The 27,526-nt window shown below is 37.2% G+C and overlaps 1 protein-coding gene across 2 annotated transcripts; it reads left to right on the top strand.

Moving 5' to 3' along the window:
- The first annotated feature begins 1,921 nt into the window (after positions 1 to 1,921).
- Positions 1,922 to 27,519, top strand: svopa (SV2 related protein a). Of its 2 annotated transcripts, XM_060884217.1 has the most exons (16): positions 1,922 to 2,048; positions 12,355 to 12,515; positions 13,838 to 13,923; positions 15,539 to 15,637; positions 16,716 to 16,787; positions 17,648 to 17,772; positions 20,436 to 20,499; positions 21,788 to 21,913; positions 22,017 to 22,145; positions 22,438 to 22,511; positions 22,681 to 22,757; positions 22,884 to 22,988; positions 23,274 to 23,385; positions 24,064 to 24,145; positions 25,038 to 25,127; positions 25,436 to 27,519. In XM_060884217.1, exons 1-16 carry the CDS (start codon positions 2,014 to 2,016, stop codon positions 25,655 to 25,657), a joined length of 1,659 nt encoding a protein of 552 aa, XP_060740200.1. In that variant the 5' UTR covers positions 1,922 to 2,013; the 3' UTR covers positions 25,658 to 27,519. The 2 variants fall into 2 exon arrangements, with proteins under 2 accessions (XP_060740200.1, XP_060740201.1); XM_060884218.1 differs by lacking the exons at positions 1,922 to 2,048; positions 12,355 to 12,515 and adding an exon at positions 13,336 to 13,366.
- Positions 27,520 to 27,526: the final 7 nt, after the last annotated feature.

Raw genomic sequence — 27,526 nt, 5'->3', positions numbered from 1 at the left:
GCTCTCAATAGATCAGGGTGGGGTGTGGTATATGGGCTTTTTTCAGTACCTTAAGTAGAGCTCTCTACTTTCAGAAGAGTTCTACACTGTTGGGCTTTTCTTTGGATGGAGCTGGGGTTGAGGGACCAGATGAGGCTCTCTGCCAGGTGGACACCAAAAAATTTGGTGCACTTGATAATCTCCATGGATGAGCCATTGATGTACATTGGTCGCTGTTCTGTGGTTGCCTCATTTTTGTGTGGCAAGAGCAGGAAAAGTACAACACTACGATAAATATCCTGACGACTACGCCACTTGGGGTATTTTGCCCCAAGAAATAGTTTATTCATTTGGCTTAAACAAATTTGGCAGTACAAATTTGCTTAAAATAGGCAACACAAGTTCATTCCCATTGATCAGGCAGAGACAGGGTTAACAAAAATATTTAAAAAAAATCACAATCACAAAGCACAAGACACAATGAATGTCTCACAATATTAAAAGCACAGCAACATAATAAACACATCGACAAAACCATAGACATTTCACATTCATATACACATACAATGTTATCACACCAGTCTCCAAAGCAGGGGACAGGCTGAAACTTACCATGATGGCCAGAGGCTGCTCTAAAAGAATTGAAGAAGAAATCTTAGACAGCATACCTCTGGTGAACACACAAAATACACACCAGAAAACACCATAGGTGCGCAACAGCACAAAGATAGGGGAGAGAAACTCCACTACTGTAGAGTCAGCCAGCCACTCACTTAGGCCCAGCCCAGCCTCCAACCCAAGGGAGGAGGTAAAAAATAACAATAAAAAATAAAAATTAAATAAAAATTCCACAATTGACTTACATCAACTTATCTGCTCAACATACAATAACCAGTACTTATCTTCTCCAGCTGCAGTAGTAATTGCTGGGTTTATTGGATGCAATCCTACTGACCCACTACAACTACAAGGAAACACATGCACACAACCATACACTACAATAACCTTACACTGGCACAACCCAAATCCCCCGGAAGGAATGTAGGACAGTAAGCAAGTCAACACTTGACATTCATAGATAATCAACTGTATCTGTCTATTGTTTGAAGGCCATTTGTTATCAGTTATAAAGTCTGGCCACACAGACAGTGCCTTTGGGTTAAGTTCCAGAAGACTGTTATGCTTCACAAACAGCTTCAAAAAGTTTGTGTATGCTTCACAAACATCTTCAAAAAACAATTTTCTTCTAAAATCCAGGTACTGAGTTATAGATGACACTTTGTCCAGTTTTTCCTTAAAAAATAATTACAATGTCAGTTGTATTGGAAACTCAATACAGTAGAGTACACATGATATTTTTGTTCCTGCTAATATTAGCATGATTTATGATAATGACAATTTTAAGACGTGTAGCATGTTTAAAAAGCATGTATAAAGAGGGATAGCTTGCACATTTGGAAAGAGTGAGGCAATTCATCTATTTATATAAAGATTTACATGTACAAACATGAACCGATTATTATGGAAAGGCAGGATACTGTAAACAAGCTTTATGACGTGAAAAATATACACTTTAGGAAACGTTAGTCAAGAAATTTCTGAGATATATAAAAATGATTAAATACGATGAACGAATATTCACGTGTGTTATATTTACACTGTGGTTTGTCCCGCCCAAGAAGTAATCTGATTGGACTTTTTTCTATAGGTGTCCTGGCATATTGCCTGAACAGTCTAAACTTTTTTGTTTTGTTTTAATGTGCATACATCGTAATTGGCTAGATTTATTATAGACGTATATAAAAAACGTACTCGGGGAAGTAATAAACATCCGTAGTTTTTCTTTCGAGCTTTCGAGCTGCTTCGACTAAGACAACAATCGGCCCATCCACCGGTCCGCCCCCAGCAGGCTCTCTCTCTGTGTGTGTGTGTGTGTGTGTGTGTGTCTGTAGCCGTTTGCTGTCCGCGGTGCTGAAATCACGGCGCGCAACAACAATGTAACGGAGATGAAAGATACATGCGGAGATATACATCATGGACGATGATCTGTTCCAGCTAAGACAGCTACCGTAAGTGTAAAGCGCACTTATTTATTTTCATTTATGTTTATTTAAACCTGGGCCATACTGCAGGATATACTGCCTTCTCGCCCTTTTATCAGTTATTCTCTGTTTTCTTTTAATTCTGTGGTTACAGAATCCATTAATGTCAATGATTCAGTACAACATGGTTAATGCTGTTTTCTGTTAATATATGTTTGCTTTCATTTCTTCAGAACCACGCAGATGTGTGTATGTGTGTGTCGGAGAGAGAGAGAGAGAGAGAGAGAGAGAGAGAGAGAGAGAGAGGGAGAGAGAGAGAGAGAGAGAGAGAGAGAGAGAGAGAGAGAGCTCTGTAAACAGTGTCGGATTGTTGCTAGCCTGTATGTGTCACAAACTGTGCTTTTCTGTACTAGTCAAGCAAAAAAAAAATAAAAATAGGTTGTTTTGGCCACACAAGCATTCATTAATGGGTGTAATCAGAACCAATCAGTAAATTATTGCCCCCATATTCTTACTGACAGCTAGCCAGCTAGTTCGCTCCTAAACTAGTACTCCAGTAGTATTTCAGAACATATCTGTGGAAAAACTGATAAGGCATTAAGCTTAGTATGTTGGTATATACCTGAGGTCTGTGAACCAGTAATACTCAGAGAGACCCAGAGAATGCACCTCATTACACCTCAATACTTTACCCTGGATTATTAATTTAACTACTCAATTGAGGATATATTAATATTTCTTGTATTCACAGTTGAATGTATAGTTGAGTGTAAATGTTTGTAAACATTATAGCTAAAAAAAGACACAAATAGTGTGCAGAAATAAACTCATTGTACAGTATATTTCCTTTGTTGCTGGGGAGGCAACATCAAATATGCATGTTTTATACCTTCATTAAGTTCATAGATGACTTTAATCCTTTTAAAAATGGCATCTTTTATTATTTTATTTTTCTCTATTGTAAGTAAGCTTTTGAAATCTGTCAGTTGTAATGTTCATAAGATAAACTACAAGGTATGTCAACATTTACTTTACATTAGCCTGTAAACTGCTCTACTATGTATCTACAGATGGTATAAAAGTCTACATACACCTGTAAAAATGTCAGGAGAAAACTGTAAAAGGAGGCTGTCAAAAGGACATAAAGCTGCATTAAACGAATTGTAGGCATTTCTAACAAGTACTACTTTTTCCCTACATGTGATGGCAATCTGAAGAGGGCTGTGTACAGCAGATGCCTAGGTGATTTGAGAGAGTTTGAATATTTTTTCAAGGATAAATGGCAAAATATACCTAAGTCATGATGTGCTAAACTGATTGACTCTTACCACAAAATGTTGAAAATATAAAGATGCCTCAACTAAATGTTAGTGTTTTTTTATTTTAATTTGTAATTATTTATTTTTTCCTAAAATGATTATTATTTTTACTTTATTTTACAGATTGCAATTGCTAAGTAAAGAAACATTTTTTTACATTTAAAACCTGCTATTTTAACAGAGGTATTTAGACTTTTTATATCCATTGTAAAAGCCTTTAGTTTTGTCCAGATTTACAGTACCAAGCAAAATCTTTGATTCTTCCAGTACTTGATAGTTGAATGAAGAATCACATTTCACACAACAAACATGTCATGCCTGACTGAATACTCTTATATTTCATTCATTAACCCCAAACACTGTCTACTAAATTAAACCTTTTCACACTTCCCCACAATGCTAAGAAGAATGCTAGTTAAGAAGAAATTTTAGTGTTCAGGCAATGAAGATCATTTGGATGCAGTGAGAGCCTCCTACATGAAACAGTGAGGAATGAAAATATTGCTGAAGCTATTGTACCATTTCTGCTCTCAAACTGTGACATTGACATGGTGTCCAGATGCTATCTGACCTAGAAGGGGTAGGGCATTTTGTGGTCAGATCACCAATATGGCAGATAAGATACTCAGCATCTCAGGTCATTACAAAAGGTAATATGCAGTGTGTGGTCACTGATCTGAAAATCTGCAACTGAAATCTAAAAATCTGAACTTCTTGACAAAATAAAATATTTCCTTTAAGTACCTGGACCATCAGCCACACAACAGTCATAAATTATTATTATCGATCTGAAGATGTTTTGTAATCACAAAGCTGTGCTTAAAGCTGATGTGTTTAATTTTGAGTGTGAGAAAACAAATGCTTTTGGTAAGTCTCAAATCTGCCTATAGCTCTCAGTAGTATTAGCAGGTCCATCAGCAAGCACTAAAGCCTGTAGTCTCTATTCCTAGGGATCAACAATGCAGTAAGATTCAAGTAAATAACCAAAGAGCAGGATACTTTTCAGGATGATCCTTGAATTTACGCTAGGTAAGAAGGCTGGGAGAAACTGAATACACAGTTTATTGAAAATAATTTAAAATATTTGTAAAATGTATTATTGATGAAAAACACAAAGAAATTAAATTCATTACCAGTATCTTTGTCAAGGATTGGGTATCTCGACTGAGTGGAATCAGACCCAAATGCAGACTAGGCATAACAAAACGAAGACAAGACAACAGGTGTGTTTATAACACAACAAAGACAAGACAACAGGTGTGTTTATAGCGAGGACAATCATTGAGACACAAGGAACAGGTGTGCAGAGGCAGGAACAGATTATGGATCGGGCAGGACAAACATACGTTAGCACAAAACAAAAAGACACATGGGACAAGGCATTAACAGAACAGAATAGCCGAAGTCATCCACAGCCAAGCAAAAGGTTAGATCAGGCCTGCAACATAAAGTGAGGCAGCGTCCTCCACGAGAAAGCAGGAAGCAAAGCCCCGCCTCCCGCAGGAATAGATGCAGAACGATGTAGCAAGGCTCTGAGGAAACAAACAAGCAAATAAGGCTGGTGACATCATTTGCAGGCAAGAAGTGAGGTGGCTTCTTCCATGGGAAACAGGACGTGTGGAAGAACAGATGAAGAGTGAAGTCAACTGAAACAAAAGTAATCCAAAATCCAGATAGGTTCCAAAAAACCCTAGAAAGATCAGTCCAGAATAGTTTCTCCAAAAATCGTTAGGTGCCAGGCTTGAGGCTATCCCGCTGGGTCTGTAAAGGGCTGAGAGCTTCTGTCATGGATCTGGTATCTACATGGAGCAAAATCCGTGTGACCCAAATGCAGGGATAACATGAAAGAGGTATAGTAAAATAAAAGTAAGAAAAACATGAAAAATACAAACACATGGAAAACACTAGGGATGACTAGGCAAGTTTTCAAAAACAGAAACCTGGAGGCACAACAAGCAACAAGCACAAGACAACAGGTATATAGGGAGGACAATAATTTAGACACAAGGAAAAGGTGTGTAGAGGTGGAAATGGATTAGGGATCAGGCAAGGCAAATCACACATGAGCACAAAACAAAAACAAAAACATATGGCACAAGACATAAACAGAGCTTGATAGAATGCCCCCCTGGTGTTCAGGCAGGAAACAGTCTAAACCATCCAACAATCTTAGTGTGTTTGACCAATAAATTATTGTTATTCATTCATTCATTTTCTACCGCTTATCCGAACTACCTCGGGTCACGGGGAGCCTGTGCCTATCTCAGGCGTCATTGGGCATCAAGGCAGGATACACCCTGGACGGAGTGCCAACCCATCGCAGGGCACACACACACTCTCATTCACTCATGCAATCACACACTAGGGACAATTTTCCAGAGATGCCAATCAACCTACCATGCATGTCTTTGGACCGGGGGAGGAAACCAAAGTACCCGGAGGAAACCCCCGAGGCACGGGGAGAACATGCAAACTCCACACACACAAGGCGGAGGCAGGAATCGAACCCCGACCCTGGAGGTGTGAGGCGAACGTGCTAACCACTAAGCCACCGTGCCCCCCAATTATTGTTATTATAACAGTTAATTCAAAAGTATTGGTGTAGCTTGACTTTAGCATTAACCCTGATTAATTGTATAATTCATATATTTTTTGCTTTCATTTTTTCAGAACAATGGGAGAAGTGCATGTGTGTGCTTTGTAAATAGCAAGATGGCTGCTAACTATTCTGTTTTTTTCCTTTAACCAAATTTGGATTTTATCTCCCTCTTACTGATATAACAACCTCCAATCTTTAGGAAAGGCTTTTCTCTAGATTTTGGAATGTGGCTGTGGGGATGACAATATTTATTATTTTGGGTCTGATATGCAGTCAAAGTATTCCAAAAATAATTTTAGGGAAATCTTAAGGCTACAGCATACACAGATATTCTAGACAATTGTGTTCTTATTACTTTGTGGCAACAGTTTTGGAAAGGATGACATACTGTATGGTGGTGTTGGTCAGGTGTCCACATATCTAAAGCTATTTAGTTTATTACATGTGGCAATGTCTGATCTGTATTGAATCTTCTTTGAAATGAAAATGTAAAAAATGGAATAAAGCCTACTACCAAGTTGTATCTTAAGACCTTAAGACAAGTGACCATCAAGCTTCTTCACCAAGTCTGTCCCTCCACTCACTGACTTCTTGTTATTTTGTTGTATATGCAAAAACGCAGTTGAGATGGCCAAAGATATATATGAAAAAAAGTGTCTTTAACCAACCTATAATTATTTTTCAGCTGATCAATCCAGTGTTTTTACAGTACTCATTAGTGTTCAAATCCATTTTGCAACTAGTTTTCCTACAACCTTACTACAAAATATTATATGCTTTTTAAAGCAATTCAGTTATTAATCACAAACCATTTAACAAAGTCATACTGCTCCTAACATTTAGTTCTAAGTGTGTTCAATCAAAACATTAGGAGAGAATTTATCACTAACACTCACTCACTTTACATGCTTTATGCTGGCCAGGGTTGTAGTGGATGTAGTGAAGCATGTCCTGTTAAAACTGGGCACAAATCACACCAAATGGGACACCAATTCACTGCAGGGCTACATGTATACATTCATTCAACAAACAACATACACATTCATACCCTAATTCATGCTTAGGGGCAGTTTATTAAAGCAAATACATGTAAATGCATATATTTTTTGGACAATGGACTGAAGCCTCAGAGCCCAGGGTTGACCAGTTTATTATAGGTAAAACATGTGAACCTTCAATAAGTGGGGTGAAGTTAGACAATGCTGTTCACTGAAAATCCTTTGTAAGAACAGGTGTTCATTTGTCTACTTTCAGAGACTTGTACAATCGATGTCAGGGAGCACTGAAGCTGGTAGTGGCCCAACACATTGATAGCACATAACATTTGTTTTTTTCCAAACAAATGATTGATGTAATATATAATAGAATATTCTGTAATCTGACCTGGCAAGATTCTCCAAGTTGTAGATACACTTTTACATGACAACTAAAATGGATTCATGTAATTACCTTTTATCTGACCTACCTAAGATCTAAAACCTGCATTGACCTCAGAAAGTAAGTCTTAACACACAATTCTTAATCTCTGGAACCTTTTAATAAGTTAATGTGTTTTCTAAAAAAGAAATTGATAGTGACTGTAAATTGATTTTTAAGCCTTTAATCATGCCAGGTCTCTTCTGAATAGCAGGCTTGGTATATAGAAAAGCTGCATTTGATGCATCTGTTTGCATCAGACAGGGGAAAAAACATTTTGTAAAACAAGTTTGAAAAAGTAATCCCATTATACCAGCCTATTTTAAACCAGTCTATTTTCTGAACTTCATATCTTACACAGTGTGACAAGGGACCTGGAAATTAATCCTTGGGGACTCATCACAGGGCACAAACACTCTCGCTCACCCATTCACACACTGTGGACAATTTAGAAATGGCAATTAACCCTAAACATGTTTTTGCACTCTGGGAGGAAATCCCTGAAGTATGGGGAGAAACCCCCAACCCCCTTCAATCATCTGTTCTGGCTATATCAGCAAAAAATGTAATCACCTTCAATATTAAGTCAGAACCACACTGCTGCCCCAAAATGAAGCCCTTCCCATAATTTTTAAGATATTTTAGATATTAATAGAAATTAGCCTGAGACAAAGTACAATAGGAATGTAGTATACTGGTGTGCTCTGTTTCTTTCACTAGTCTCATTCTGTGCTGTATTCAGATCGATGGTGATAGATGCTTTTGTTTTAGAGCTACTAAATGAAGGCTTCTGCTTAATTACACTGCCTGTCTCTGCATGTGCCCTTTATGTGTACGTGATAAGTCTGAGAGGTGTGATTACAGTAATTAGGATCACCGGCAGTTCTCAGTACGCTCGCTTTGTTTAACAGCTCTCAGATCAGTGCTCAGCATTTTCCTCACACTTCACAGTGCAGAGTTACAGTAAATAAAACCCAGGCTGTCTTTCTCTTTCTATATACATATTTCATTCATTCATTCTCTACCGCTTCATCCAAACCCCCAAGCAATCTTGGGTCACAGGGAGAATGTGCCTATCTCAGGCGTCATCGGGCATCAAGGCAGGATACACCCTGGACGGAGTGCCAACCCATCGCAGGGCACACACACACTCTCATTCACTCACGCAATCACACACAACGGACAATTTTTCCAGAGATGCCAATCAACCTACCATGCGTTTCTTTGGACCGGGGGAGGAAACCGAAGTACCCGAAGGAAACCCCTGAGGCACAGGGAGAACATGCAAACTCCACACACACAAGGCGGAGGCGGGAATCAAACCCCCAACCCTGGAGGTGTGAGGTGAACGTGCTAACCACTTAGCCACAAATCGGATATTGACTGGTTTTTGGACCCCAATATCTCTGACATGAGGGGAGATGATATGTGAAATGTGGATGTTTGTATTTAAAAATGAATCAGTATTCTGGTTTTAATGTCTTTAGTGAAGTTTTTGATTAGGATGGTTTAAATTGTTGCAAAAAAAAAAAAAAAACAATCAGGATTGTATGGTTAAGTATTCCCAAGGAGGTTGTCTCCCTGCACTTTTGAAAATGTTCAATTAAAAGGGTTATGGCAGATGTTAGATATGCTGTGCTTGAAGGAAAAAGGCAAAACTGTGCAAATTTAAACTCACAGAGCCAGCATAGTGGAGAGAATATTTTTTTGGAAAATGGACTTTGAGTAAAAACAGGTTCCACTGAGTTCTGGTGTAAAGTTGTTTGTCACCGCAATAAGAATGAGTCAATTGAATAGTATACTTAGCATTTTGCAGAAATATTACTGTTGCATGGAATTGATTAGATTTTTGGCTAATGTTTGTCAGTGAGCTGGTGTAAATCATGACTTGCATAGAGAGTTATCTGTTTTAAAGCTTACTTGGCACATCTGTGCATTTTTGATAGAGACTCCACTGACAAATTGCACATATATGCTGTGAAACAGTGCTCTGGCAAGTAGTCAACAAACTCAGGGCAAAAGCTGGATAATTTCTAAAGATAAGTGCCACTGTTGTCAAAAGTGCAGGCACTGGATAGTGGATATTGGATATGTGTAGGAAGAAACAAGACAATGTCAAGCATCATGAAACGTGTGAATATCCCAGTGCAAACACATGGGGAGGTGCACTAAATGAGGTGGTAGAGTAGGCAATACAGCTTCTGCAATGTGCCTCCTAGTCCCCAGTCTCTCTTTCCCATCTCAGGTTATTGAAATAAAATGGTCTATTGTGAGAACCTATATTCAGTCAATCACACACAATTTGCTATTTGTTAACAGTTGATATTCAATCACACACAAATTAGACAAGAAAGATATCTTGGTAAATGATCATGAAGATAGCAGTCACAGTGGACTTTCTATTCTCTATTCATGTTATCACAGCATCTCATTGTCCATTGCCCTTATGTCATCATGTCATTATGTCAGTTGAAGCCATTGAAATCTCTGATGATAGTCCTGATGTATGCTCTCCAATGCTGCAGAGATCTGGCCCTGGATGGACCAGGTTCTGTCTGGATTCTTCTGGTATCTGGAATAAAGGTGGCTCTTAAGCATTAGTGTCATATTTGGCCCAACAAATTCATAGTCCAATATATGTGTTTTTCCAAAAATATTCAAGATTTTTAAGTCCCATGCCCATGCATGTGCCGCAATGTTTTATGTTGTGTCAAGTTAAGTTGTTCTCTATTTCTGTTCTGTTCTCTTTCTTCTCTGATGGCCTGTTATTTTCACTCTATGAAAATCTTGCTCTATGAAAATCTTTTCACCGCTTGCTCTTATCTTGGTTCCTGTTTGTCTTATATTTCTTGTGTCTATTTTATTTTCTATCCACCTCTCTCCCTCTATTTCTCACTTCTTCATTTTATTTTCTATCTCTTCTCTACAATTTTTCTCTTCTTTGGCTTTCTACCTCTCCTTCTTCAAACATCTCTTCCCCTCTGACTTGGTACTTTATTGCACTTCCTCCCCCTCATTCTCTCAAGCTAGATATCTCATCAATGAAAATACAATAGAAAATTGTGTATTGAAGTTCATGAGAAACTTGTCTTAATGAACAGTTTGGGGTTGTGGCTATCAGTTGTCAACGTGGAAGTATTTTTCCCATTATGTGTGAGGTATTATTGGAGAATGTTGTACTCTAATTGTTTAGAAAGTGTTGATAATTTTACTGTAAGACCACCTCTGACAATAGTTTCAACTGCAAGACAAACCACAGGATTGTATTATTTGATGATTCTAATCATGATTTCTTTAGTAGAATCTAATTCACTGTAACTTGTATGGATAATGTTCTTAAAGATAAAAAAAAAGGTAATTATTAACATGGTGAAGTTTTCTGTAAGGAGACATTTATATAGCATTTATGGACAGAGTCCCTGTGTCCTGCATTTAGAGTTAATGCTTTTCAGTGGTACCATAAACAATTTGTAATGGGCCACATCATACAATATGGCACTGATAAGTTTAATATAATGGCACAAACCATGTGTGGTTCTTTACTTCATATATCTTTGGCAGTTTGCTCTTGATATAAATTTTTATCTTTTTAGACGCCACAATATTAATTACCACATCTATGCAGATGATTTGCAATTATATTTTTCTTTGGACAAGCGTGCTGCATGGGACAGCTTCAACATATGCTTAAATGAAGTGGAGGTATGGTTTGCGAGGAATTTTCTGCAAATAAATGAGAATAAAACTGAGATTATGGTTTTTGGAAACAAACAGTCTACGGGAAATCTGTTTGTGAGTGACAATTTTGCTCCCAGCATAAATGGTTATGTTAGGAACCTGGGTGTCATTTTTGACACAGAAATTTGCTTTGACCGACAAGTAAATGCTGTTGTGAAATCATCCTTTTATCAGTTAAGGAAGTTGTTCAAGCTGAAATCTATTCTTTCCAGAAAAGATTTATAATCTGTTGTTTAGAATAGAATCTTTTATTTCTACGAGATTGGACTATTGTAATGCCCTATACAGTACCTGGGTTTGAATGCATCTCTCATAGCTCTCCTTCAGTATGTTCAAAATACAGCTGCTAGGCTTTTAACTGGCACTAAGAAGAGAGATCAAGTAACACCTGTGTTAATTTCTTTACACTGGCTTCCAGTGTTATATAGGATAGAATATAAGGTCCTGATAATTGTGTATAAGGCCTTACATCAACAGGCTCCTGACTACATCAAAGCTATGTTGAGCCCATACAAAACTTCTCGGTCTTTGAGAGTAAATGATCATATGTTGTTGTCTGTTCCGCAAACACAGTTGAGGAGGAGTGGAGATGTGCAGAGGAGTGTGCATTTACCGTGGCAGCTCCTGTGTTATGGAACAGGCTACCGTTGTATTTGAAATCGGCTCCCTCTTTGGGTAGATTTAAAGGACAATTGAAGACTTTCCTTTTTTCTAAGGCTTTTGCTTATGATTGGTATGTTTTCCCGAGTTACTTTGTATGGTATTTTTTGTACTTTTATTTTATTGTTAGTTTGATGTGTTTTATGATTATACATTTTATGACTTATATAATGATTTTTACCATGTAAAGCAATTTGGTCCATTGTTATGGTGTTGAAAGTGCTATACAAATAAATTTTGATTGATTGATTGATTGAAATGAACAGGTTTTTAAAGTTAGAACACAGTTTGATCAGACAGGATACTCATGGCCAATGAAACAGGACTTTTTTAGAATTATATTTTGTCCGGTCAGCTCAATTCTGCCTGTGGAGCAATGACTCATCAGCCACTGAACACTGCAGTAATTCTTTCTAAATAGTGACAAAATCCCAGAGTTACTGAACCAAACACCATTACACAAGTGAGTCAAATTTGTGCAAACATACCTGACCTGAAAATAAATATGACCATTTGTTTAAAGGTTAAACAAATGGTCAGTTATGTTATAAGTTATAAATAAACAGTTATATGTCTCTCTGTCTCTTAATCTCTCCTGCAGTGTGGTGAAGTTTCGGCGTACTGGCGATAGCACATATTCAGAATATGAGTGTGGAACGAGGGATCAGATGGTACAGGTCGAAAGCGTAAACACTGATACAGGATCTGTGGCTCTGTCTGATGGAGCTCCAGTACCACAAGAGTTTGCCAACCCTACTGATGGTACACCTCTCCTATTATATATTAAAGAACACAAATTAAACCCCATTTCTGTGTTTATAATTATGTATTTCTCATAAGATTTCTATAGAAACCTATTTCTAATTTTTCTGTTTTTTTTGTACTCATTTTATACTTAAAGTAGTCTTGTTATAAGCACACAATACACAACTGCCCCACCAGTCACATAGTACAATATGCTCACAGCTCAATATGCAAACGTTGTGGAAAATATTTGTACATCTGACACAAAGCAGCTTTAAAGAAATCCAGATGTAGTTTAAAAGCTGTAATTAACATCCCAAAGGTGACTTTGGCAAGAAAAAACTTTGTGACATGATATGAGGAAGAAACCTTGAGAGAACTCAGTAAGAGTAAAGAGAAACACTGCCAAAAACATGTTTGATATAAAAGCATTCAAACTGTAAAATAGACTACTGAGATGACTTCAGTCTATTCAGTCTTTATGATTACACCAGAAGTTCTTAAGTACAACTCTACAATCTTCAAGTGAGATTATGAATTGATGCATGGGTGATACTTGGTCTTTGGTAAGTGTTCATTTGTAGGTTATCCATATAGAACCATCTACAGCAGTATAAACTGTCACAGTACAGGATCAGCATTATCAGTAGGACTAATATCAAGAGTAACAGATAAGCTCACAAGGGAACACGATTAAGACACGATTCACACATTCAAGTCCTCCCAAAAAGAAACAAAGGTGTAAATAAGTGGTTATAAGCAAACAAGACACAGGTGAGTGAAACACCCCACAGGTGCTAATAATAATCAGGGGACCTCAGCAAATCAGAGCCATAGGAGCAAATGACAAAAACAAACTCAATAAGAAGGTTCTGTTTATCTTAAATATAATCACTGAAGTTGCTGACAAAGATTGTTGTTTATAACGATAGTTTAAATAGAAAGAAGACTAATAATCTCTCAGATGGGAATATGTGCTCATCCAAATGTAATCAGCTAGTTAATATTAATCATTTAAGATATGTTTGGTGTCTGAAGTTTTATACTAAAGCTACAAGGCTAAAGTTTAAAGTGTATGTAGATAAAAGGATTCTGTGGGTTGATGTCAGATTGTCATGCTTAGAGTCTGAACACAAGGTTTGACATAAGTGTTTTTGAAGATAAGGACAAGTGTTTTAATCAAACAATATGAATTACACAACGTAAATTGTCCAATTGTCCATATCAAAAGATGAAGATTGAACTCAATAGAAGATTGAAGGCAATATAAACATTTCAACAGACAATTGTTTCATACTTCTGGATGTAGGCTTACTGATTATCTCTCCATCTGGCTGTAGATACCTTCATGGTGGAAGATGCTGTGGAGGCCATCGGCTTTGGTCAATTTCAGTGGAAGCTTTCTGTCCTCACAGGCCTTTCCTGGGTAAGGTTGGCTTTCTTGACCATTTTTTATGCGTCCTGTAAATTCTGAGAGTGTTTTAAAGCAAAAACCCTACACAGAATCTCATTAAATATATTTGGAATGAAATATCTATTTTTTAGCAATTACAAGCTGGTGCTGTTCTTGGTTAAGTTAGTGGTTGCATGCTGTGCTGATGTCACGGAGGACAAACGATTACAAGCAAAAAGGATACTAACCAGGTTTCACTGTTGGTGCCTTCCAATTATGTTTGTCAAATTAATAAGAAATTGAAATGTAATGAACACTTTGTTGGACTCATGGTTCCAAAATACAGTCCAGCTATATGGCACAGTTAATGATCTACTAGCATACTACCATAAACTGCAGTAAGCATCTTGTGGGTAAAAAAAGGAAAAAAAAAAAAAGTGAAAAGAAACTGATATGAAAGTTTACACTGAGAATTTATAATAATTATAGCCATTTGATGCCACTTTTTCTATATGTTAAATGTTAATATGCGAGTTGTTCATGGTGAATTTTTTGTTTGCAGCTTGTGTTATTATAGCAGACTGTTGACCAACTGGTTCTGTACAGTGGTTGCAGTTTAAAATGTTCATTTTATTCATAAAAACACAAATCAAAGTAGTATTTGCAAAAGCCATACCTCGTTTCACCTAGTGAAACATTTTCACCATACACCCCACTACAACAGTGGCATTTCCTATTCCCCTATTTTGTTATAATTTATTGGACTGCTATCGATATTAATTCACTCCTCTAGTTTGACACTTCTGTAAGGTCAAGGGTAAAAATAATATTGCAATAGTATCCCTGTCACAGTGTAGTTATGATTTTATTTGTCAGTTCATTCATTCATTTTCTACCGCTTATCTGAACTACCTCGGGTCACGGGGAGCCTGTGCCTATCTCAGACGTCATTGGGCATCAAGGCAGGATACACCCTGGACGGAGTGCGAACCCATCGCAGGGCACACACACACACACACTCACGCAATCACACACTAGGGACAATTTTCCAGAGATGCCAATCAACCTACCATGCATGTCTTTGGACCGGGGGAGGAAACCGGAGCACCAGGAGGAAACCCCCGAGGCACGGGGAGAACATGCAAACTCCACACACACAAGGTGGAGGCAGGAATAGAACCCCGACCCTGGAGGTGTGAGGCGAACGTGCTAACCACTAAGCCACCATGCCCCCCTTTGTCAGTTCATTTAACACATAATACATAATCATGGTGGTGAGTATTTTCTGGACCTCCAGTGAAGGTGGTAATGCAGGCCTGCTGAGTGGTGGAATTGTAAATAGATCTAAGTTTAGAATGTACAGCTTTAATAGAAACATTTGTATCCCAATTCCTTCATGTCATTAGGCAAAAAGCCAGTTATGGTGCAGCAGCATATAGTCATGCAGATACATTTCAACAGCTGTTAATATTCACATCAATCAGAATGAGAAATATCTCCTCAGGGATGTCTGTGACATGGTTGTCAGTGCCAGACGAGATGGTTTGCATATTTAGTAATCCTGCTGATTATCTGTAATTTTCACCCACAGCATCTGCAAGTGTTTGTGTTGCGTGTTTGTTTTTTTGTTGTTTTTTTTTATCTGTAGATGGCAGATGCCATGGAGATGATGATACTCAGTATCTTGGCTCCTCAGCTACACTGTGAATGGAGGCTCCCCAACTGGGAGGTGGCTCTGCTTACTTCGGTGATGTGGTGTTTTGTTATCTTCAATAAATATAAAAAGTCTACACATCCCTGTTGAAATGGCATGTTTTTTTGACGGGGTGATCATGTCAGAACTTTTTCCACCTTTAATGTGAAATTGCAAAATATATTAAAGTAAAAAAACAAAGTGATTTTTATAAGGAAAAAAACATATGCAACCAGGTTAGTGTACATTTTTCTTAAGTGTGCACAAATCTAAATCAATACTTAATTGAAACACCTTCAGATTTTATCACAACATTCAATCTTTTTTGGGTAAATTTTGATCACTTTGGCATATCTTGACTGTTTTGCCATTCTTCCCTCAAAAGCATGTTAACTGTCAAATTGTTTGGGTATCTCCTGTGCATAGCCCTCTTCACGTCACCAGACAGATTTTCTATTTGATTTAGATCTGGCCTCTGGCTGGGCCATTCCAAAACCTTCATCTTGTGAAAGTGAAATTTCTCTTCATCTTAAATGCTTTAACAGAAGCTTTTTCTGCCAATATTGACTGGTATCCTGTGCAATTCTTTATTGTTTTAAGCTATGTCCAGCTGAAGAAAAGTAGCCTTGAAGCATGATGCTGCTACCTCCATGTTTCAGTATGGGGATGGTGTTCTTTTAATGATGTGCTGTGTTTTTTATGGGCAAAAAGTTAAACTTTGGTTTCATCAGACCATAACACATTATTCCACATGGTTTGGGGAGATTTTTTTTATTTTTTTTACTTTTTATTTTTATTCTTTCTTTTCTTTTTTGTAGTTTCATGTAGAGCGAAACCAGTACTGTTGCAATTCAACATAATAGTTGGAAAAGGAATCTTTTTTCTGACATTTTATAGCCTCTTCATCTTCTGTATTTCTTTTGTTTATTTCCTATATTCCTCCCTCATCTTTGCTCTTTCTGTATGTTCTTTTACTTTATTTTATTTTCACACATACATTTTCTTTCATTATTTCTCAGTTTTTGCTACATTTCCTTTGTTTCTCTCCTAATCCCTTTAGAGACTTTCTTTTTGTCTTGTGTATGTGTCAGTCTTTTTGTTCACTATTTTTATCTCTCTTTCTCTGGTGTAGGTGGTGTTCATTGGCATGATGATCAGCTCTTCGTTATGGGGGAACATATCTGACAAGTATGGGAGAAAAACAGTGAGTAACAATTGACAAATTCTAAATTTTAAATGATCAGCATCAACTGGTCTTGGGTCAAAATTATATTGGATTGTTTTGTTTTTTATTACTTCTTGCCTTTATTTATTTTATGCATTGTCATAATTTAACATAGACCTGAAATCTGGAAGGACAGTTTCACAGTTGGTCACAACCTGCTTGGCAGCCTAGCTGTTATGTGGTCAAAGTAAACATGCTTGAGCCACCACTGCCCTAACTTATGGACTTACTTGAGCTTATCTCTGTTTTATGTAGCTCGGTGCTGTCTTATGTTCCCCTCTTTTGTTCTATGTAGCACCATGGTCCTGAAGAAACTGTTTAATTTCACTATGTACTCTGCCAATTACTGTATATATGGTTGAAATGACTATAAAAGCTTTTTGACTTGACTCTTGACTTATATGCCATTATGAAATAAATATAGATTTAAGCATTTTTTAATTGATTTCACAAGCATTCGCCTTTGTCGCTATGAAATCCATAAATTGGTTCTGCTGCAACCATTTATCATCATTAGGTACATAATTACCTGAAGAGAGTTGACCTGTGTGCAATTAATGTGTCTCAATATACAGTAAATTCCCCTGTTCCTGAGTTTGTTAGAGAACATGTGTATATGTACAAACACCATTTATAAAGACCAAATGTGGAGGAGGTATTTGGTAATTACTTGGTTAACTGTATTGTCTTTGCTAGTAACAGTATGCGGTTTATGTGAGTGTGCAATCTTGACTGACTTGAGTGTTTTTCTGGATTGAGGAACAAGAGACCTGCAATAGAGTCTAATTAAATACAATTTTCATAAATTATGCCTATGTATGCATGTCTGTGTGTTTCAGGGTCTGAAGATGAGTGTTCTGTGGACTCTATTCTATGGAATCCTCAGTGCATTTGCCCCTATTTATGGCTGGATTTTGTTTCTCCGAGCTCTGGTTGGTTTTGGTATTGGAGGAGCTCCTCAGTCGTAAGTTTACATCACAGTCAGGACACCATATTTACAGGATTGTTGTAATGCAGTGACTGGCTTTATGTATTTCAGAGGAAGCACATGCTAACCCTTAATTTAACCCATCTGGTTGATCTATGTGTGATAGTAGAAGTAGCTCATGAGTGAGAATTGGCAAAATGACCAAATTTAGAGCAAAACTGTTTTCTGAAAAGCACTGTCCATTCATCAGGCCATTGTCTATTCAGCACTGTCCATTCATCAGAAAATATGTTTTAATAGCAGCTCTGACTGTACTGTAGCTTCAGCTGTAAAGCAAGTCACAGGTTTATAGTACATGTTCTCTCTCTCTCTCTCTTTTCTCTCTCTCTCTCTCTCTTCTCCCTCTCTCTCTCTCTCTCTCTATATATATATATATATATATATATATATATATATATATATATATATATATATATATATATATGTATACCAAATTTTTGGCTTGAGATACGAGCAAATTTTTGAGATACAAGCATCCGAGCTGCCGCCGCCGAAACAAAGATCCCCAACAACCACGTGTGCTCTGTTTCCCCGCCTCAGCTTCCCACATCTCACTCGGTTAAAGCCGCCTTTCCACTGCACATGACAAACGACGGTCGATAAAATGGAAGACATTCATTTCCAAATATGGAGAGTCGCAAAGGCGCTGCATGAGGTGCCGACCGTAATTTTCAGATCCGTTTTGAGCGTTGGATCCGTTAAAAAAATTTAACTTGTGCCACTACACCGCATCTGATATGCCGACCGGACAGGTTTTTATTAAAACGACCGGCAAATGTTAGTGAGGAAAGAGTGAAAAAAAAGCAAAAACAAGTGAAGAGAAAAGCGATGAAGAAAATTAAGCAAAATTAATGTAAAGATTGTAAAAATTGTAGCAATTAAGTTCAGTTAAGTTAAGAGAATTTCAGTTCTGTCAGGACCACTTTGTCAAAAGAGAATTTATTAGATTATATGCATACAGTGTTGGCGGTATGGTTCTATTCTGGGCAAGAATCCACGCGCCCGTCCGTGCGCATGCGTGGTCAGAGCGCGGAGAGCAGCGACTAGAAAATAGAATAAACCCCCGTATAACAGAACCACTAATCATGCTTAGTATTAGATATGCTGGCTTACACATTTTTGGAAAGTAATAAATGAATGAATTGATAAATAAATAATTAAATAATTAGAGAGAGAGGGAGAGAGAGAAAAATATGTGAAGATTTATGACGTAAACTGGTACAATGAACACATGGTGGAGTCAGGGTTGGAGGAGGGAGTTTAGATCGCGGCAGCAGCGAAGCGCTAGAGCAGCTCTATGAATGGGAATTTAAATTATCGGGTAATATGGATGTCGTAACTGGATTGTGCGTGTCGTGGACAGCTGATTAACAGCTGATGCACGCTTGACGACATGGCCTGCCAGAACTAACGCGATGCTTGATTTAAGTTCGTTAATTTTAGTGAAGTTTAGTTAAGTTCCATTTAAGTGTAAAGTAGCATTAAGAGTGTACAGTAGCGAGTAAGTGAACAACAGTGAAAGTGTAATTCCTCCTAACTCCTCCGCCTGTTTACTCCTCCCTCAACCTCCGTGCGCATCTTCCGTAAAGTAAAACCAGTTTATTTTTTTAACTTTCTCTTTTATTACTGTATGTTTTTATACAATATTTGTCATTTATAAATACAGGTACTGTACATTTTTCCTATTCAAAACACATAAACAAAACAACTGGAGTGGAATTTTGCGAGCTGGAACGGATTAATGGGATTTCAATTTATTTAAACGAGGAAAATTGTTTTGAGATACGAGCAATTTGAGATACGAGCAAGGTCACGGAACAAATTAAACTCTTATCTCGAGGCATCACTGTATATATACGTATATATATATATACACACACACAAATAGGGTGTTATTGGTATTGTAGTAAGTACTTTCACATGAAATTGTAAAATCTCAGCATAAATTGTTGTTATTGTGTTCTGTCTGTATTTTCTACTAATATTTTACCACAGAAAATATTTTTGATTATGAACATTGTAAAAAGGAATGAGAGAGATTGGTGAAGGACTGTTTCTAGCGGCTATAACACAAAATATAACCAGGAACTTGTTTGCAGTCAACAATAAATGGAACTATAATTGTTGATATGTTCAATAATGTATAAAAATGGCGGCAAATTGATCAGGTATAATATTGGGATCAATCCCTCATTATACCTGAAACTGAACTCTATCTGAATTTCCTTTTGAAACATAATTTGTTATTGTCTTTCAATATCTTTAATTTATTATACGATTTTATGTTTGTTATGCATTTAGTGCTTCTGTTTCTGTTTCCCTCTGGTAGTAAATACTGCGTATCGGACATTTAAATAATCATCTTTTTATTTATACTATAAAAAATGAACTATTATTAACTTCATTCCTAACATTAACGTGTTTTTTACTCTTTATTTATTTTTAATCAAAATTTCAAACTGATTAAAAAAATTTCAAACACTTGTACACTTTATAAAATTAAACATGTAATAAGGAGGACCTCTTTGTAGAAAAGGAAATATATGAAAACATTTTGATCTTATCTACAACAATTGGTACCTTTGCAGTGCAGTTTATTTACAACATCATGATTTATTTTTTCTTTCTTTTTTTCCCAGAGTGACACTGTATGCAGAGTTTCTGCCAATGCGCTCCAGAGCAACCTGCATTCTGCTCATTGAGGTATCATTTTATATTGTCTTTATGCACACAGTGGAAATAATTATTTGATCCCCTGCTGATTTTGTAGGTTTACCACCTTACAAAAAAATTACGGTCTAGAATTTTTATGCTAGTTTTATTTTAACAAAAAAATAAATAAATAAAAACATTAAAGAAGGGTTCTAAATTATATTTGATCAAGTAAGTATTTGATCCCCTACCAACCAGCAAGAATTCTGACCCCCACAGACCGGCAAGGCACACAAATTAGGCCGGTCCCTTTAGGAAAGTACTCCCAATCTCAATTCACTATGTGTATAAAAGACACCCGTCACAGAATCAATCTCTTCTATTCAAACTTCTCTACTACCATGGGCAAAACCAAAGAGCTGTCAAAGAACATCAGGAACAAGATTGTAGACCTGTACAAGGCTGGAATGGGCTGAGAAAGAGGCACACAATAATTCGAAAATGTAAGAAATTCAAGGTAAGCCAATCACCCTCACTCTGGAGCTCCAAGCAAGATCTCACCTCATGATTCTGAGAAGGTGAGGGATCAGCTCAGAATTACATAAGAGAAGCTTGTTAATGGTCTCAAGGGAGCTGGGACCACAGTCACCAAGAAAACCATTGGTAACAACCATCACCATTGTGGATTGAGATTGAGATCCCCTTGCTTTATAAGACACTTTTACAGGCCTGTCTGAAGTTTGCCAGTGAAAACCTGAATGTTTCAGAAAAGGCTTCAGAAATGGGATGTCAGATGAGACCAGATCTGAGCTCTTTGGCATCAACTTGATTTGCCATATTTGTAGGCAGAGATATGCTGAATATGACTCCAAGAACACCACCCCCACTGTCAGACATGGAGGTGGAAACATTCTGCTTTAGGGCTGTTTCTTTGCTAAGGGTACAGGAAGACTTCACCTCATTCAGGGACTTATGAACGGGGCCATGTACCATAGAATCTTGGATAAGAACCTGGTCTCAGCCAGAACACTGAAGATTGGTCTTCCAGCATGACAAGGAAACAAACGAGAACATTAAGATCCTGAAGTGGCCAAGCCAGTCTGACCTTAGAGTTCAAATAATTATTTCCCCCACTGTATATTTTATGTCCCATTCAAATTTATTAGCAGAAAAAAATCTTATATGAAAACTATAATCTAGTTTTATAAATTTAAATGATAAAACAGGAATACACCTAATACATAGCAATTACTATTAATTGATGTCTTAAATATTGATGGCTCAGGCTGGTGGATCTTTTTTGTAGTGTTTACCTGTATATGTGTGAATGTGTGTTTAGGTGTTCTGGGCTCTGGGCACAGTATTTGAGGTGCTGCTGGCGATCTTGGTCATGCCGACACTGGGATGGCGTTGGCTACTCGCTCTGTCCACAATCCCACTCTTCATCTTTGCCATCCTCTGCTTTGTATGTTCTGCTGCAGACTCGCAAAACAAACCACACACCATCAGATTTAGACACCTTAATAAGCAATAAGCAGACACCTTATTTTGTGTGTGTGTGATCTTAGTGGCTGCCTGAGAGTGCTCGCTATGATGTTCTGTCTGGAAACCAGGAGAAAGCTCTGAACACGCTCAAACGCATCGCTAAAGAGAACAAAGTCCCCATGCCACTGGGCAAACTCATAGTGGCACGGCAGGTAGCAAAAAAGTGACTCTATTCTATTCAATTATTTTCATTTCTATAATTCTGTGTCATAATTATTCTAATTTATTATATTATACATTGGTCTGTCACAATTAATACTATGCTTCCACCATGATCTACTAATTCTATACTGTTGTTGTATTCTATTCTGAAATTTGGTTTAAAAGTAAGTCTGCTCTCATGAGAATATTTTATCTTTTTTTTTTGTTTATGCCAGTTATTTACATGTCCTTACCCTTTGTATGGCAGATGTTTGTGAGTTTTTCTCTTTATCTCCTCATCAGGAGGAAAGAGGGAAGATTAAAGATCTCTTCTTGCCTCATTTCCGTTGGACTACAGTTCTTCTCTGGTTCATTTGGTGTGAGACGCATTACACACATTGTAACACAACTGTAATTAGAGTACAGAAAGCTGAAAATTCCTGTTATTGACTGAAAATTGTACACCCCACTGACAATAGAATTGTTTGGTTTGTAGATTTGAATATGTAGTTGTAATGTTTCAGCTTAAACTGTTCTTTGTTTCAGGTTCTCTAATGCATTCTCCTACTATGGCCTTGTGCTGCTTACCACAGAGCTTTTCCAGGAGGGAGGTGCATGTGGACGTGAGTCCCGCGTTCATAAATGTTCATACACATTGTTGAGGATTGTTCTTCAGCTCTTAACAATCCAGATCAAGCAAAATAAAAGTTTTTAAATTAATTCAAACACCCCCCCACCCACACCCCTAGGGACTAACGGCAGTAAAACAGAGCCAAGCTGTAATTTGGAGTGCAAGTACCTAAACACAGATGATTACAAAGACCTGCTGTGGACAACGCTTTCAGAATTTCCAGGTAAATTTGGGAAAATACCGCTGGAATTTATGGCCCTGTAATCATTTCTTTCTTAAAGATTCTCATCATAGAGGCAATAATCCATTCCAATATTATATACAGTCAGTCTCGTGGCTTATACCATTTCACTCTGGAATTCACTATTCTTGTTGGTCAGATAAATATCAAGATTCAGATAAATTTTCTGTACCAGTATCTCCAGCTGTAAAAGCAAATCACAACCTCATATTACTGTCATGTGCACATAGCACTGAAGGAGATTCATTCATTGTTAACATCTCTCAGGTCTTCTGGTGACTCTGTGGGCGATCGATAGGCTGGGGAGGAGAAAGACCATGGCGCTGTGTTTCTTCGTCTTTTCACTCTGCATCGTGCCACTCTATGCCTGTGTGGGCAGGTAGATAAGATTAATTTTTTATTTCTTTTTATCTTTCTGTTCTTCCTACTCAGCTGATCCTTATATTGTGAATTATAATTTTGAATGTTTTGGCTGTATATGTTAATGTAAATGCTAACTGTGTTTGTAGGATATAGGATTTTTTAAAAAGTTGGATGACGGTCAAAGTTTCTCAAATGCTATTTACAATTAATGCATTCAAGGCATCAAAACGTGTCATGACTAGTGAAAGAGATGTGGCCTCTGTCTGAGGGTTTAAATTTTTTTTTCCTAATTCAGTTACATTTTATATACTTTTAGCATTGTTACATAGCAGCTTTGCAAGATATAGATTTTAATAAAACTGCCTGAGATGATGATGATGAGAGAAGCTTGAGAGGAACCAGATTCCAAAGGAACCCATCTTCTTCAGGGTGACACCCAATAGTGGGATCATTGACAGCTTATTCTCACATTCTTATGGTTTGGACTGAAATGTTAGCAGTTAAGATTTTAGTTTTAGTATAGCAAGTTACAATGTTTTTAGATTTCTAAAGCTGACCATTTTTAAATGATTTTAAAATGATTTTTAATGTTTATTCTAATTACACATATATGTATAACTGTGCCAACAGCTCAAAGCCGTTCTGTAAAAGAGTTCTGCTTTGTATTCTCTGTGTGTGTGCACGCATTTTTCAGGACGTCTTTAACAGTGCTCATCTTTATTGCGAGGGCGTTTATTGCTGGAGGTTTCCAGGCAGCTTACGTTTACACACCTGAGGTACTTTGTCACATACATATTGCACACTCTTTCCTTTATCAAACTTCAATAACATTTTACTGAGCTTTATTCTGATGTTAAACTATGAACTGAGGTCATTCAGCTCTGCTGTAAATGGGATGGATATTGGTTAATAAGGGTGCAGTTTGGCTTTTATAACTGCAGATTCTATCAATTTATTGTAATTGTGTAAATGTGTAGCACTTAAACCTCACAAATTCAGAGTTTGTTCCTTTTTGCTTCCTAAATCCTCGAAATGTATTTATTGTACTCTATATGGCCAAAGGTATGTGGATACCTGACTATTTCTTGTTCTTGTTCCAACAATGGTTCCCCATTTTGCTGTTATAAGTCATAATTCTGTGAAGGTTGTTCACTAGATTTTGGAGCATGGCTGCAAGGAATTTTATAGGTTTGTATTTTGGGAGGGAAGGGTGAATTCTCAGCCAGGTCTCAATATCCAAGATATACAGTACGTTGGTTGAACTGTTTACTCTTTGCTCTTTTTAGGGAAAATAATGACCAATAAATTCAGCATTCTCTGTGTTACTGACATTTTGACAGCTGGTTTCTGATTTACAAACACTAAAATTACAAACTGCAATTACTGTAAGCACCTTACTTTTTAACTGCCTTTTTACTATAGAATTCAACTTGGTTTAAAGTAAATAAAAAAATAAATAAATAAAATAAATCAGTAAAAAAACACATTTTGGTGAAATCTTTATCCTTTTTTTTCATGCAGATTTTTTTTCTTCCCAAATCTTCACACACACAGTTTGTGTATTTGGAAATATAAAATACTATACATCGATACTGCAGTTTACTACTTATTACATAGTTTAAATATTCTACTCTCTCTCTCTCTCTCTCTCTCTCTCTCTCTCCATAGGTATATCCGACAGCGACTCGAGCTCTAGGTCTGGGCACAAGCAGTGGCATGGCCCGTGTTGGGGCTCTCATCACACCCTTCGTGGCTCAGGTGCCCTAATACGATCTCTTATTCTGGTGTCAGATGACAGATCCTAAGTGTCTGAGGAATGGATATCAATAATAGTTAGCATAACATTTTTTAAATGTAAAATGCAATTTTTGAAATGTAAAAGTTAACACATGAAATTTACTGCCTTGAATTAATTATAAAATGTGTGATTATAATGCTTAAAAGGGCATTTAAAGAGCCCCATTCCTAAATCAAGCAACACCATCTGTCCATCTTAAAATATGATAATCTGCAAAACTGACTAATGAAAAAGTGGCTGTGTTAAGAGACTGTGTGTGTGTGTTCAGGTGATGTTGGAGTGGTCAGTGTATCTGACTCTGTCAGTATACTGTTGCTGCTGCCTCCTTGCCGCTGTGGCCTCATGTGCTTTACCCATAGAGACGACTGGCCGAGGCCTCCAGGAGTCCAGCCACAGAGAGTGGGGTCAGGAAATGAAGGGCAGAGACTACATCCCTCGTTCTAACTCCTCATCCACCTCCCAAACAATGAAAGAGGAGGACAGAGGGTAGGACAGAATGGGGGAAAAAAGTGAGCTGCGCAAAAAAAGGACAGATGAAGAAAATGGTTGATAGACAGAGGGTCAGTAGAGAATCAAGAGTCAGTAAAAAGACTGAGAAAGGAAATGATAGCAGAAAAGTATGTTAAAAAATGGGGCCAAGAGACTGATAGAGGGGGCAAAAGAGAAGTTTTATTTGTTTTTGTTTTTTTGAAGAAGAAAATGGGTTAAGCATCAAAGTCTGAATTATGAATCATATGATTCATGTAGTCACATAAGACTACTTGTTTCAGCGAGTCAGTGATTCAGTGGGACAAATGCTTTTTGGATTTTATTTTATCATATAGTGGATGTGTGAGTATTCCAGCTACTGAAAGCAGACACATACATATCTGCCTGATGATTGTACTCACACTAAGTCACCTTTGTTAATTATCTCAGATGCTCTAATGTTCACTGTGGATAGGTTCATCATTCAGTGTCTACTTCATGCAGATATTAATCAAAAATGTTGGCCATTAGGATTAGCATGATGCTCATGAAGTTGTGCAAACAGATCTCTGCAACTTTTCTTTGCTGACCTTTTTAGCCTTTTTCATTTTAAAGAGTTAAAGATCTCTTATGGGAGAATAAACCAAGAATTAAAGCAAAAATGAGATTTAGGCCAAAATGTTGGGCAATTAGCAGTGTTTGGTGTCTGTATATTGCTTCTAAAGAATAGAAGCTTCTAGCATTTTGCACTGTGCAAAAACATTTTGAACTGCTTTTTTTCAGTCATGTAGCCTTAATGTAGCCTAGCCTATTAATATAAAGTAAATAAAGTAATCAGTGCAAAATGTGCCAAACAATACATCTGTGTTTCAAATTATGCTATTAAAGGATGTACCAATACTCAACAGAGCAGTTTCAGGTAGGATTTTTTTCAAGGTTAACAATGACTTGGGTATGGAACGCACATGTTATACTCTGGCCTCAGAAGCCATAATACACTCTTTTGCATAGAACTAGTTATCAAAAAGGAATTCACTAAGACGGTGCAGATTTTTTGTAACTCCAGGACCAGATAGGATTGCTCAAATTTCCTTCGAACAGCAAACATTCATTGTTAAACAAAAATGACTACACTTTATTAAAAAAAAAAAAACCTGTTAACCAGCCATCTTGAAGCTCAATCACTTTATTCCGCAGCACCTGCAATAAGTCTGACAGCAGAATTGTACATTAGAAATGATTTGTATCATAAAATGGGTTGATTTGTAGAGTTTATTTTAATACCATGCATTACAGAACCAAAATATTTGCACAGTGCTAAACCGTTATGTAAGCTTCCTAAATTTTTAACACAGAAATTTTGAGACACCAAACAAATTAGCTGACTGATTAGAATTGAGTCAGGAGATAAAATTGTATATTTAGCACTTGTCCATTAAGAGGAAATATGTTGGCTCTATTTGCAGTCCAAATAACTAAAACATAATAAGAATATTCACCTCTACAGCGAGGGTGCTTTTGGGTGGCCGTGTGTGGATATACAAGTGCATTACTTCTTGTTTCAAGGGGCGTCCGCAATTTGATGGACATCCAAACTAGTAAACTAACCTTTATGGAGTTTAGCAGCAGTGCAAAGCAAGGGATTAGTGTCAGGAATAATTAAAGTAAAAAGCTTTTGGAACAGAAACAGTGGAATAGTGGGGAGTTTATTTTATTACAAAACCAAGCTTTGCAGCACAAATCTGCATAAATGATACATTTTAATCACACATACTCTCAGCTGGAGGGCCCATACCCCATTCACCACCAATAGTAAATTGAAAATTTGTTGTGCACAGCAAAGCTGTTATTTTTAACCACCATGTCACAGCAGCACATCTCTAAATGCCAT

The sequence above is a fragment of the Tachysurus vachellii genome, chromosome 12 (assembly GCF_030014155.1).
Source record: "Tachysurus vachellii isolate PV-2020 chromosome 12, HZAU_Pvac_v1, whole genome shotgun sequence".
Classification (NCBI taxonomy): Eukaryota; Metazoa; Chordata; class Actinopteri; order Siluriformes; family Bagridae; genus Tachysurus; species Tachysurus vachellii.
The sequence above is the reverse complement of the archived record's forward strand: the minus strand, read 5'-3'. Positions and strand labels throughout refer to the sequence as shown.

Bases quoted from the DNA above. Each gene is read 5' to 3' on its own strand.
- svopa (XM_060884217.1), top strand. From the start codon at position 2,014: ATGGACGATGATCTGTTCCAGCTAAGACAGCTACC. The intron at 21,914-22,016 runs GTATGTTCTGCT...GTGTGATCTTAG, and splicing joins TCTTTGCCATCCTCTGCTTT to TGGCTGCCTGAGAGTGCTCG. The intron at 23,386-24,063 runs GTAGATAAGATT...CGCATTTTTCAG, and splicing joins CTCTATGCCTGTGTGGGCAG to GACGTCTTTAACAGTGCTCA.